The sequence below is a fragment of the Cyrtonyx montezumae genome, unplaced genomic scaffold (assembly GCF_038088225.1).
Source record: "Cyrtonyx montezumae isolate F1298 unplaced genomic scaffold, pur_monq_1.0 scaffold_15, whole genome shotgun sequence".
NCBI lineage: Eukaryota > Metazoa > Chordata > Aves > Galliformes > Odontophoridae > Cyrtonyx > Cyrtonyx montezumae.
The window spans coordinates 9503529-9517385 of NW_027071881.1; the positions used below are offsets into that span (position 1 = coordinate 9503529).

A 13857-nucleotide genomic window follows, 5' to 3' on the forward strand; every position below is an offset into this window, starting at 1 on the left:
CTGTAGTACTGGGAATAGGAGTATCTCTTACTGGTACACATTGTAATGATGCAGCCATACCACTGCCAGTGAATTCCTACCACTTAAACACTGAGAACCACTTCAAAGTCTTTGTCTCTTTTTTGCCAAAGTAATCTTAGAAAGTCCTTAGCTGTTAAGTAGAGCAGTGATTGTACTTTTAGCTGATCAACTATACTGCTTTTGCTATCTGTGCCCTTTTTATTTCTCACTACGAATCTGTCTTCTCTTGTTAGTGCTTCTGAACAGCCCGACACAGATGGAGTTAAACATGAAGCAGAGGTAGGTTTATGGTTTCCCCTTTTATACGTCTTTCATAATCAGAAAGGCCATGCTGAAATGTGGCAAAAATGTGCTGTGGAACTGTGAGTGTACAGTGCCTTCGGGCTTCAGTTCCCGGAGCTGTCCGGGCTGCAAAGATCGCTGCTGATAACTGGTGGTTTCTGTTGTGCTGAAACAATGAAATGCTGCCAACAAAAAGCAACTGTTTCTAATTGGACTGAGGCAGTACTGAAATCCTGGGCTCACTCAGTCGCCCGCAGCTGTTTCTCAAGTGGCTCTTGAGCCGAATCCTGGAGGATCCTATGCCTTTTGTTGTCTTCTCAGATAACTTTGTCCTATGAAGAGATCTCTGATCTGTAGTCAGACACGGACATCAACCTACCCAAGTCCCCTCAACACAGATTTTCCTTTCTCAATTTGCAAACAGGCAGAAGAACCCGAGAGCAATAAATCAGAACCCGAAGAAGACGATGAGGACGAAGTGGAGGATTTGCCGCACAGACGGCCACACCTACAGGGGATGATTTATCGCAAACCCAGCCAGACCAGCGTCTACCTGCAGGAGTGGGACATTCCCTTCGAACAGATCGAACTGGGGGATCCTATTGGCCAAGGACGATGGGGGAAGGTTCACAAGGGGAAATGGCACGGAGAAGTGGCCATCAGGCTGCTGGAGATAGATGGGAACAATCAGGATCATCTCAAGCTCTTTAAAAAGGAGGTGATGAATTACAGACAGACCCGGCACGAGAACGTGGTGCTTTTCATGGGGGCGTGCATGAACCCTCCCCACTTAGCAATCATTACCAGGTAAGGATGCAGCAACTTAAGTCAGTAATGCTACACATGCTCATCTGTTTATAATAGTAATAATGTAGAATAAATTTCTGTAGACATATTTGTAAATTATATACTTGCTTAATGAATATTTAATGCATATTTATAATATATGCATGTATTACAAATAAATATGTATTTGCTTGAACATGCCTTATGATAACTGAATGATAGCTAACGACAGCTGCAGTTGTGTTCACACACACAAATGTCACCTGAGCCATTTGAAATGGCACTGCTCAGCAGAAGATGAAGGCTGATTCTGTCAACATTATAAGGGAACCCTCTGAGCATCCAGTGGTCATTTTGTGTTCCTCCAGTGTTTTAAAGATACTTTTCAGGACTCTTGTTCCTCTTTCTTACAGCTTCTGCAAAGGAAGGACACTTTATTCATTTGTAAGGGACCCCAAGATATCCCTGGATATTAACAAAACCAGGCAGATAGCACAGGAGATCATTAAGGTAAGAATACATTGTGCTGTCAGAGCCATCTGCTTTCTGGGCAGAACCTCAGCAGGAGTTGAGAGGCTGCACAGCTGGGGAGGGTCTGTAAGTCCAACAGCTGTGCCACAGGGTGCTGCAGCAGGGAAAACCTTGAAAGTGGAGGAAGGAAAACTGCTAATTGATCAGGCAGTAAGCTGAAGCCCTGTACGGATAGAAAGTGAGCTATTGCTCGTCTGTGAGGGGTTGGGGAGGGAGAGCTTGGGTAAAAGACAACCACGAAGAAATGCATGCAGGGCAGATTTCCTTCCTTCCTGGTCTCTTCTCCATTAACTACAGCTAAGTTAATGCATTCTGAAGTAGACACTGTCTTCCAGATTAGCAGTTTTCCATTGTTGCTTTCAGTTTTATCAATTGAAGTAGCATTTCTTAAGCTGTTGTTTTCTTTGCTGGCAGAAGTGTCCTGGGAATTCACTGAGCAAGCTTGTGTCACTCGTTCTTGTTCGTACACGTACACCCGTACAGAGAGCTATGAAGTTCACAGTCACTGCTTCAACCAGAAGTGCCCTCCTAGCAACCCTGCTGTACAGGAGATTATTTCGGAGTGGTGCACTAAACTAAGACCTGCTTCCTTGCACTCTTTAAGTCAGGCAGCTGCTGTGTCCCACTTAATTTATCGTTTACGCTGAACTAAATAGAGTAAATGAGTATTAGAGAGAAAAGCATGCCCATTTAGAGGCTTGTAAATAAGACAAAAAAATCCTTACACCTCTGCATATAAACTTTTTTTGCAGGGCATGGGATATCTTCATGCAAAGGGGATCGTACACAAGGATCTGAAATCCAAGAATGTTTTTTATGACAATGGGAAAGTAGTGATCACTGACTTTGGACTATTTGGAATTTCGGGAGTGGTTCAGGAAGGAAGGTAGGTGAAGGTTTCAGTCCATTTCTGCAGTGATAAATAATGATCAAACAGGGACATACTTTGATGCATTATACAGTGCAAGAGAGGAGATTTGATTTCTTTACTATGTACATTTTGGACTACAGGTTTTTTTTTTAAGATGAGGCCTTTCTACACTTCCAGTGGCACACAGCTAGAAAATTATATGTGAATTGAGTCAGAACACAGAACAAAAACAATTTTAAGCCCAAGAATGAGCTGGGTAGTCAGGCCAACATTTGCATATGTTTTGTAATATGGCAAGAAAATTAGAAAGGAAAATTAGACAAGCCAAAACATTTAAGCAAAGTCATGGCATTAGGCAGACCACAGACAGGGGGCATGTGCTGCGTCTCAGTTTGTTTTATAGTGTTTCAGTAGGACTTCTTTCCTTTGAACTCAGGAGGGAGAATGAACTGAAACTGCCTCATGACTGGTTATGCTACCTGGCCCCTGAAATTGTTCGTGAGATGGCCCCTGGGAAAGACGAAGACAAGCTGCCTTTCTCCAAAGCTGCAGATATCTATGCCTTTGGGTAAGGGGAAAAGACCTAAAACGTATCACAGCAACTTTCCAAATGAGATATGACGCAGACATCAGCCTTGCCAGTCTTCTTTCAGACTCAGGATTCTAGCGAGGCTGCGTTTCCCTCACCTACTACCAAAGACACAGGTGTGACAGTTGGGCAGGGAGAGGGGTGAGCGGGCTGGGAGGGATTTGCTGCATCGCCTTATTTACATTCCAGGGCTGTCTGAAGAAATTGGGATTCTGTCAGAGTTTGGCATCTTAACAGCAGGCAAAGGCTTGATCTGTCTGTTTATGTTGCAGGACTGTGTGGTATGAGCTCCAAGCAAGAGAATGGCCCTTCAAGAACCAGCCTGCTGAGGCACTCATCTGGCAGATTGGAAGCGGGGAAGGAGTGAAACAAGTCCTTGCAACTATTAGTTTGGGGAAAGAAGTCAATGTAGGTACATCAGCTGCAGGAGTCCTTCCAAAAAGCTGCTTGTCAGGATTGCTGGAAAAGAGGGAGCTGCTTGTTTTATTCTTCCTATAATTCTAAAGATAAAGGGCAGGACAGAGATTAGAATGAGGTATCGCCCTCTTCCCATTACTGTCATATGGAAGTGACATCCAGTGGTACACAGGACACTGATTGTAAGGATGTCCAAGACAACTGTTGACAAAGTAGCTCTAGCTGGGTTGTCACAATTCACACTGCTCCATCAGTTGCTTAGTTTGCAGTTGGTGTGTGAGCTAAGTGGAAGTAATGAGCTTTAACTATCCCTTGCAGGAGATCCTCTCAGCATGCTGGTCATTCGATCTCAGTGACAGACCCAGCTTCACTGTCCTCATGGAAATGCTTGAAAAACTGCCAAAACTGAATCGTCGGCTCTCCCACCCAGGGCATTTCTGGAAGTCTGCTGAGTGAGTACCTGTGATGGTGAACACTTATGCTGCTCAGAATTTGCTGACTGACCATTCCTATCCTTTATTTTGCCTTCCTGGGGTCTTGTCATACCATCAGTAGTGGAGTAACAGTGTGCTGCTCTGCTTTTCTAGTTCCTAGGAAATGATGCAATTAGATGTGCGTGCACTTCAGGCAGTTTATTTCCTACTTCAACATATTCACTTCCCTCCTTCTGTAGATAGTTTGTCCAGCTTTATGTTTGGTTTCAGAGAGTATCTACCAGCATTACTGGAAAGTGCCCACACTGACCTAAAAGTGATTAGAGTTTCCCTTTTAATGGCTGGTAGTGAATGAGAAAGGCAGCCCCCAAAGAACACTCTGCCATTTCCCTTTAAGACTGAACCATCAATTTATGGAAGAGTCCTAATGTGGTAACCTTCCTGAAGGAGCATGTAGGAAAAAACACAAACTCCTCCTGCTCTGCATGGAAGAGCGCCCAGTTTGCACTGACAGACGAAGGAGTGAAGCACTTACTCAATATAGTTGACCTCTGGGGGGAAAAAAACACTAATATCTTCAGAATCTCTGAACTGTTGGGCAAAAGCAGTAAATTGACAGCTAGGAACAAGTTACTTTTGGACTGAGTAAGTTGGGATCATGTCAAGATTTGGATCAAAGAAAGATGAGAGAGTGCAGCACAAATCCAGACTGCAGTGCTTTCAAATTTAGGATCATGTTGGAACTGGGGAAGAAAAGTATCACAAGATTAAGCATCTGAAAACTGCCAAAACTGGGGGAGACCCCTCAGAAATACCTGACTGAACATCCTGTGACATCTGTTACCACAGATGAGAGCAGAATTTAGAATTAAACCGGGTCAGAATAGCTTTGCATAAAGCCTAAAACTTTTAGCCTCTATGTCACCAATAACCCATCACAGACAGAGATCCAGGGTCACTTAACTCCAAATCAGACACTGTGAACTGTGCCCATTGCCACATACCTTCATCAGCGCATATTTTCTTCAACTGAACCTCTAATACTGTCTCATTTCTTTCCCTTTTGGATGTTTAATGTACCCCTTTCCTTACCATAACCCTTCATGATCTTCCTGTAATACCATCATCACTTAACAAACGCTGTGACTTGTATGGGGGCTGTCATGGCGTTCTGTGCCTTGGTGTGTGTGTTTATGTGGGGGTTTGGTTGCAGATTTCACACTTTGTCTCTGGTTACAGTGCCTGACAACATTAAACAAACAATGGCCTCATCTTCACACAGCAGCAAACTGTTACCAGCCAAAGCTGAATGCTGACTGTCCACTCATCAACAAGTAGAACTGTCTGCTATTTTTTCCATATGTCAGGCAGATATATATTCATATCACTCATTTTAAAGAGATACAGTGTAAATCAGGGAGGTCCTTACATGTCACCCTACTCCAGCAGAGCTGTTACAGCTTCAGTCTGGGGATTTCAGTTGTCTTTTTTTTTTTTCCTTAAAGTTTTTTCTCTAAATAAGCATGTAAAGAGAAACCAACTGAACCTGAGCTAAAAATCTATCTGTCCAGCATTTGTAAAGTAAGAGAAATGGCTCTTTGTCCTCTCCAGGCCTAAAGCACTGTGCACTTAAATGTCTTTTCTGCACACTGGGAGTTGGAGAGCAGGTGCTGCTGTGCTCAGAGCAGGGAAGGTGCGATAAGCTGCAGAGTGTGATGGTCCACGAGGGCTTCTTATTCTTGGCTTTGAAGGGTAAATTGGCACCAACATATTATTTTTAAAGGAATCATCTTTTGTCTCAGAGGAGGATCACAGAGTTCAAATTGTTTAATGGACAACAGTTCTTTAGTCAGGAGCTTTACGATGTGGCAGTGTCCTTTGTTAGTGTTTTTCCTTTCCCATAGAGCCCTCCAGCACTGTGGCTCTGTGTCATCACTTCTGTGCCCTCGTGTCTCTGTACTATCAGATCCACTTGTGTTGGGTCACTGATTCTCACAGCTGAGGTGATATCTTTTCACCCACCTGCTCAGACACTGCAGAGCAGCCTGGGAGCCTGGGCTGCCCACGCATTGCCACGCAGACTGTCACAGTCTGGCATTGTCCCCTGATATCACACTGGAAATTACTTGAAGTAATGCTTCCCATTTAGGCAGTCGTTCACAAAGTGCTTGCTTCCAGAGTAATTTGCCAAGTGATTATTCTGGGTTGGTGTTTCCATGGGGACTTCTTGAACTGTGTGTGGAGCTGTGCCTTACATAGCAGCTACCCAAATTACTTTTTCCCTGGGTAGACAGATCTTCCCCTCCCACTGCAAGCAGTTCATGGAAATTTGCATACATTACTATTTCTTCTCTGCTCAGAGCACATAATAGAAGTACTTTAAGTGTCACTATTAATTATCAACATTGACAGCTGAATTAGTGCTCACTGAAATGAAAGTGCAGGCAGCTCAGTTGGTTTTTTATCTCCTACAAACTACATTACATTCAGGTCACACTTGGAAAGCTCCCTATAGCAGTGTCAACCAGCAGTCAGATGCAAAACCCACTGAAGGCACAGTCACATCCCCTCTGACAGCTCCTTACAGAACACTACACTAACCCCTTGCTTTACTCTGGTGTAAGCTTTATAATGGGTAGTTTTCAAGAGCTTGCTTTAAATAACTGAAAACTAACTCTCATGGTGTCTTTCTCCCTTCCCTCCCGTATTTCTTTGTAGGTTGTAGCTACGGGTGCAGTAATGGGTTCCACCTTGCATGCTTCCATGTGTTGTATCCTAACCAGCAACTCGGACAATCACCTTCCATTCAAAAAAAAAATGAAAACAAACCACGAAATTAACCCACGGACATAATCAACATTTTATCTGAATTCTCCTTCTCTGCCTTTTTCTGCTTGGTGTGGGCTGTTAGCTTGAATAACAACTCCTGCCTGGGAGAAGTTCCTGTCTAACAACGCGACGCGTCTCACTTGAAGCACTGCAGCTTCCTCCTGGCAGGGAGCTGTGCCCTGAGCAGCCCGGCAGGGCAGCACTGCGCTGGGTTCGGCTGACACTGGCATTTGTGGCCTGCGAGTCTCAGGAGGCAGAAGGGACACGTTTCCTACCTTCTGTCTGAGGTGGTGGCTGTCATGGTTAGTGCTGGGCTGTGGCTTTTGATTCGGTGTAGCAGGTACATTTTCCACAGGCACAGCCAACAACTGAACACATCACTTGTAGTGCAAACCAGTGGGACTTCAGGGCCAGATTGGGCTGGTTCTGTAGGGCCGGATGCAGCCCTGCACTGAACCAAGGGTCAGCTTTGTTGGGGGTGCATGCAGCAGGTGTGGTTCCTGCACAGAAAGGATGGTTCTCACTGTGCTCAGGGCTGATCCCAAAACTGGGATCAGCTGCAGCATGGTGCAGAAGAGAAGGAAAGCAGGGAAGCCCTTCAGTTCCCTTCTCCTTCCCTTGCAAGTCCAGTGCTTTGAGTTCAGAGATTTGCTCCTGTTTACAGCCCAGGTTCAGCAGAATCCCTGACTTTGCAGTAGGACCTTTGCAGAACTGTAGGCAGCACTGCAGACGTGCTTTGTTGTAAAAGGTTTTTTCATTCCCTACTGATCCAGATCTGAAAAAGATTTGTTTCATGGGGGGGAGGATGAAGACAGAGGAACCAGCGAGGTCGTTACTGTGCACATTGAGGACAAATACACCTTCATGCCATTGCCTCAGACAGGCAGACTGCTGCAAGCCCTCAGGCCCAGTGCTCCCTGCATTGCTGCCACTCAGCACTGGGAAGGCATGCTGAAGTGAGAACATTTCTAGCTATGCTAACAGTTCAAGGGTGAAGGAAAAGACATCCTTATTTGCTTCCTGTAGACTACAAAGAGGAGCAAATGTGTTTTTTGAAGCAATTGGTGTTCCTTGTGAAAATGCCCCTTCCCCTTACAAAGGGAACTTGTCCTCCATTTCTATTTCAAGGAAACCAGAGGTCTGTCAGGCTTCTGCCCTCCCCAGTTCGGTGCTTCTGAGAGCCTGCTGTGTGGGTTTGGGCCGTGTGCTTTCACTGAATTCAGCATGAATACATTAAATGTTTGCTGCTGACTTTTTTAAAATGCTGCTGGATGACCTCAGGCTGCATGAGAGCAGAACCCAACCCATTCTATTTTCTGACTGTAGCTTTGTAGGGGAGAAAAAAACAGGAGAGAAAAAACAACAGTAAATAAATAACTCTTTTCCCCTCCCTTGTCCTTTCCTCCCCACTCTTTTCAGCATTAACAGTAGCAAAGTTGTCCTGCGTTTTGAGAGATTTGGCTTGGGAATCCTGGAACCAAGTAATCAAAAGCTATAGCATGGTGTGTAGTGCTGCTGTGACAGTGTGCCTGCTTCCACACAAAGAAATCTTCACTGAATCTTCCTCGCTATGAAACTGGTGCAGCCACAGCCGTCAGTTCACAGTCCTTTGTTGCTGGCAGTGTGAGTTCTGCCCCAGCACCAGCAGCCACTGAAAGGATGTTTACATGATTCTTTGTGTGAACTATATATTTTTCAACATAATAAACAGAGACTATCAATTTAACTACAGCCATTCCACCAGCACAAAAAGAAACCAACTTTTTTCTCGTCCCTTCTGTGTCTGTGGTGTAAATAGGAATGACCTTCTGCCTTCAGTGCATTTTTTCCCTAGGACAAGTGGAACCACTTTGCTTCAGAGTGGTTCACACAAGGAGATGTTTTCTCACTGAGAGAAAACTTGGTTTGTGATTGCTCTGGTTTGTTTCTGCCGGGCTGGTCCAAGCTCTGGGTTACCTTGAATTAAGTTCAAGTAGTAATAACCTCCTTCCTACAGGAGACTTTGCTGTGAAACGTATCACAACCTCAACTGAAACACAGAACTCACAAGAAAAGCTGAACTGCTGTGCCACAGCCTCAGGCTGAATGAGGAGGGAACGGAGCTCTGTGCCCATCCCTTCCCAGCCACACTCAGGCTGCCCAGGACCCGCTGTGCCCAGAGAAGGCGAGCTGCTGGAGCTCCTCCTCATGAGCTTCGGGCACAGCCGGTTCTGGGCCCCAAACCACAGCACTGCGGGGATGCGGCGCTGCCAGGCCTGGGGTCGTGCTGCCCCATCACCATCTCCTTTGTAGAACAGCTATTTTACTACACGGAGTTCCAAGGGGAGAGGAAAATCAAGGGAAAAAGCCGTCCCTAAGCAACTCACACACTGCTCTGATACAGAGCTTGGTAAGGTGTGCAGTCATCTCTCCCTCATGCACACATGTACTCCTCTGGGCAGTCAGCTAAGTGTGCAAGAATTCAACACATTTAGGGCTAAGCAGTAGTTCTGAGGAAAACCAAGACCAATAAACACCTTGCAGCTAGGAAAGATACCGTTGGTTCCAGAGACCTTGACTCAACCCAACAGCTCAGACACATTCCAGAGGTTAATTTTAAGACCAAGAAAAAACTCAACCCCCAGAAATCAAAAGAAAACCACTGCTACAATGTGTAATGCGTTACGGTGACAGATGCGTTATCTCACTTACAAATGGACTGCAGGCTGCACTGAATGGTCCCTCATGCCATTCTTACCCCTCTGCCTTCGCGGGTCGGCCATGGCAGCAGAGGACAGCGATGCAGTGAGCGTTCAGGAGCCCTTCTGTCCTCACACCACTCCTTTTCTAAGGCCATTCATTAGGATTCCTGGCAAGTTTTCAGCTTTCCCTTCTCCAGTCGCAGAGTACATTATGTGCCTCTCTGATATCTCCTACCACCATTACAAGGCTTTAAAATGTGGAACACAGAGGGAAGAGCTCCCAGGTCCCCCACAAGGCACGCCAAGCGACAGGCACTCCGTTTGGCTCCAGGAGATTCGCTCCTACCTCTCCTTCACTGTGCTATGGTGATGTTAAAATGTGTCTCAAACATAAAACACAGTTGGGTTGGTGGTAGCCAGGCACGGTGATGTGGTTCTCCTCACCTCCCACTCCCCACCTCAGTAAAGCAAAGCAGCCCCTCTGCACACAGCGGCTCAGCCTCCCCCTGCTCCCCTTCAGGCCTTGCTGCTGTTTGCTGTCTCACAATAACACTGTCATGGGTTTAAACAGAGGTGGCTTTCCAACAAGTACTGCTTAAGTGACAGTGCAATAGAAGCCTAAAGTGAGGAGAAATGTGCTTCAAAGCAGCGCTAACATGAACCCATGGGCAGTGGTGCACCTTGCCTTAGGGAGGACAGACACTGCTTCACAGCCTCAGGTCTGAGCAGCCCCTCTAACCCACAGCTCCTCACTGCTGCTCCTCCGTGTGTGTGCAGAGCAGGTCTCCCCTGGATGCCCAGAGCTCTCAGTGTGGGAAACAGTGACTGCTCACCTGGCCACGAGCAGCAGTGCTGTGGCAGTGCTACTGTCTGTGGTGTGTTGTCACAGCCATGCAGCTGTGAAGGGCGTTGGGCTGCACTGTGTGCTGGTGGGTGTGAGGCACAGCCTGCAGTGCTGCACAGGGTCAATGTGAAGCTGGCTGTACAATGCTGCTACTGTAGCCACACATCAATAGTGAATGTAAATGGAGTCTGTAATATGGTGAAAACGGACGCGTTTTTCTTTTCAAATGTGATGTAAACTTTGTACAGTAAATTTTTTTTAAATATTTTCTATCAGAGTGTCTTCCAGAACTGCTATTAAATTAATTAAAAAATTGTTAGTATTAACAATGGTTTCTGTATTAGTTTATGCAACCAGCAAGAAAAAAATTGCACATTATGCTATCGGAATTCTGGATACGTAGGAATCTTTTCAGCAAATAAATCTCTGCTCTGGATAAAGGAGGTGTTACAGAATCGTGGTTTGACCTTTCCCCCCCAGTTACCTGCAGCCAAACTGAAGCAGCAGCACCTCACCCTGCCCTGCCTGCGGGGCACACACTGTGGCTGCAGAGCTCAGCCCCCCCCCGGCCTCGGGGTCAGCACAGCCCCACACAGCACTGGGGCAGCAGCTGTCCCTGCACATCCACCCCCAGTGCCCGTCACACTGAGCTGCCCCCGCCCTGCTGCCATGTCCCTGTGGGCTCAGCTCTGTCACAGCACCTGCTGCTGCTGCAGGGATCTCATTCACCCACACTATTCCCGAGGGCCTTCATGCTTATGTGCTGATGTCATGTCCCAGTCAGGTGCAGGCAGCCCTGCGCTGTGGGTGAGCTGCTCCCTGCAGCAGAAATGACAAACCCTCACGATCTGATGATTGTAGTCCTCCAAAGCACAGCCAGGGAGAAATGAAAATTGTTACTGGAGCCTGTGGCAGCTCAGAGAATCAGCTCCTTTCCCTGCACTGACTCAAGCTGTGGCAGGTCTGCTTTGCCTCCTCACGGCCCCACCACCCGCTGTCCTTCCCCGGTGGGTGCCCCAGCTCCAGCCAGCACTGCAACACAGTGCAGTAATTAATCCATTAACCCCAGGGTCACTGTGCTGCTGCCAAACAGCTTTACGCCAAAAATAACGGCAGCCTTGTACTGCCCTGCAGAGAAAAGGCCAACGCACTTCAAAGCACAGTTCTGCATCTCATCCACCTTATCTAGATCTCTCATACGCAGTCAGAGCCTTCAGATAAGATGAGCGTTCCTGTTTTTCATAAAGCAAGAGAAATAATGAATATAGTTTTCAATTAAACTTGAAGGGCGAGGTCATGTATTTAAATACAACAAAAAAGACCCTGAATAACCTCAAGCATGAAGGTGACATCCCACCAGCTGCAAAGCAAAGCTCTCTGTTGACTTGGCTGCATTACACCCCAGAGCTGTATGGGCACCACAGCACAGCTGCCACCGACCCGAGGCAATGGAGGAGAGCAGCTAACCCAGCACAAAGGTGTTTACAACATCACCTGCCTCCTGCTGACAGCCCGAGTTCTGACCTGGGATCCCCACTACACAGCGGAGTTCTGCGTTTCTGTGACAACATTTGTTTATGTTTTACTCTTAGTTAAGATCCTGAAGTTCTTTTATTCTTAAAGCATTTGTCTTTCCTTGGTGAATTGTCTAAGGATCTCCCTTCTCTGAAAGACAACAGAAGCTTCCCTTCCTTCTTCTTTCATACTTCAACCAGTACGCTTATCTCACTGAAGACAAATTCAAGCACACAGACCATTCAGAGCTCCACACAGCTGCCATGTAACTCAATTGCGTTTTAAACCTTAAAGCCAGAGGGCACTGCTTAACCAGCACTCCCAGCAAGAAAATGCACTACTTTGTTAAAGATATGGCAAGTGCACCGTGCTGCAATACACCTGAAAGTGCAAGGAGCATGCGAGCACTTCCAAACACAGAGCTCACTTCTGTTGCCTATCTGTGTAGAACTGGCCTGAAGCCAGCAAGTCCTGGGCTTACAGAGATCCTTCTTAATGGAGGTGGAAATTACCTTGTTTGACATCCATCCCACCTCAGAGCTTCAGAATTATGAAATAACACTCACATATTTGCTATGAACCTCCTCTGTCCTTCACTCTGTATCTGCTGTCCAACACTTCCTGCCATCTGTCTTTCAACTACGCTGCATTTCTCATCTCATCGCTGTCCTGAAGTGCATGCAGAGCACACTGCACATACATTACACTGCTGAGTTCTGAGTGTCAAATCCTTCACTGGATTCCAGCTCCTGGAGACAAGGAATGACAGGAAAAAATTCACCTTCAGCTTTTAAATGTCATCATAAATTCCTGCTGATTTTAGAAGAAGAAACGGAAGTTGTGAGAGAACTCCAAGGGACAGGAGCCAAAGTCAGAACATAACCAGGGCAACATGCATTGCTCCAATTGTTATTTTACGTTCTTTAGCTCATAATCCACAGGGCAAGATTGACACCTTTCCAGCAGTAACAAGACTGCACAACTAATCTCAGGCAGACCAAGAAACTTGTGGAGATGGGCTCTTTGCTTAAGGAGGGAGTGCTGGTAGGAACATACCTTGCCTTGGCCCTTGGAAGCAGAGAAACTGCTTCTGATGGGTTCGGACAAGCACCGTTAGAAATACCAATGATCACATACAGAAAGAAGCTGACTCACACCCCTCCAGTGATGAGGGTCTTCTGGCTATAAAACACAGCACCTCAAGAAGCAGCCTTCACCCAGGAGGCATTCCCCCATGGGAGGTTTGCTCTACATCTCTACATGAGCCCAGGGAGGGGGAAGCACAGGAGAATTACTGTGAGCATTACCTGTGCTTCCTGTGCCAGCAGCCCTCCACCAGGTGCTCAATCTTCAGGTCAGTAACAGTTCCCCTACATCTACCAGTGCACCTGCACTTCTTCGGGCTGAAGATAACAGCACAAAGAGGTACATTTAAACTACACCAATCTGTTTGGCTTAATATAAAGATATCTTTTATTACAAACAAATCAAGTAAGTCAGGGCACACAAATCAAATGTACAAAGTGCTTTTGAGTTTTCTGAACCTCAGTGCTATGGCATCTTAACAACACAAATTCGGGTTGGTGTACCTGAATCACACAGGGCAGAAGTGAAAGCTGCTACCTCCTCACATGTGTACATTTGAAGTGCATGGAGGTATTTCCATTCCACTATGTTTTTATCACATCTGCAACAGTTGCTTCAGATACAACCAAGCATCACAACCATCCTCTTAACTGCTTTGAAGTGAAGATAACACGCTCAGTAAAACAATAATATAAATAAATTCAAACAGATAAATAGTCCATTAAAAAAAATAACAACCAAAAATCATTTCCAGCAATGGCAATAACTGAGAAATAACTAAGAAAACATCACTGATGCTAAAAAAAAGTCTGTGTTTTCCTCAGGACTCAGTTCTGTACGTTCCGTATTTGCAGAAGATGACAGATTTATTATACTAACCTAGATAGAATTAAAAAAATAATTTGCAACTTCAATATTAAATTAATCTATTAAAAGAAGTCTCAGATCAACAAAAGTTACATTTCACCTTT

At 45.8% G+C, this 13857-nt stretch overlaps 1 protein-coding gene across 2 annotated transcripts in view; it reads left to right on the forward strand.

Moving 5' to 3' along the window:
- The window catches only part of KSR1 (kinase suppressor of ras 1), a 49455-nt gene extending 40540 nt beyond the window's left edge, over positions 1-8915 (forward strand). For both annotated transcript variants that reach the window (XM_065732109.1, XM_065732108.1), the window contains 8 exons: positions 255-304; positions 732-1110; positions 1503-1599; positions 2373-2506; positions 2928-3059; positions 3353-3488; positions 3816-3949; positions 8180-8915. In XM_065732109.1, coding sequence (XP_065588181.1) covers positions 255-304; positions 732-1110; positions 1503-1599; positions 2373-2506; positions 2928-3059; positions 3353-3488; positions 3816-3949; positions 8180-8258 — 1141 coding nt within the window. In that variant the 3' untranslated portion in view covers positions 8259-8915. The remainder of the gene's footprint in view (positions 1-254; positions 305-731; positions 1111-1502; positions 1600-2372; positions 2507-2927; positions 3060-3352; positions 3489-3815; positions 3950-8179) is intronic.
- Positions 8916-13857: the final 4942 nt, after the last annotated feature.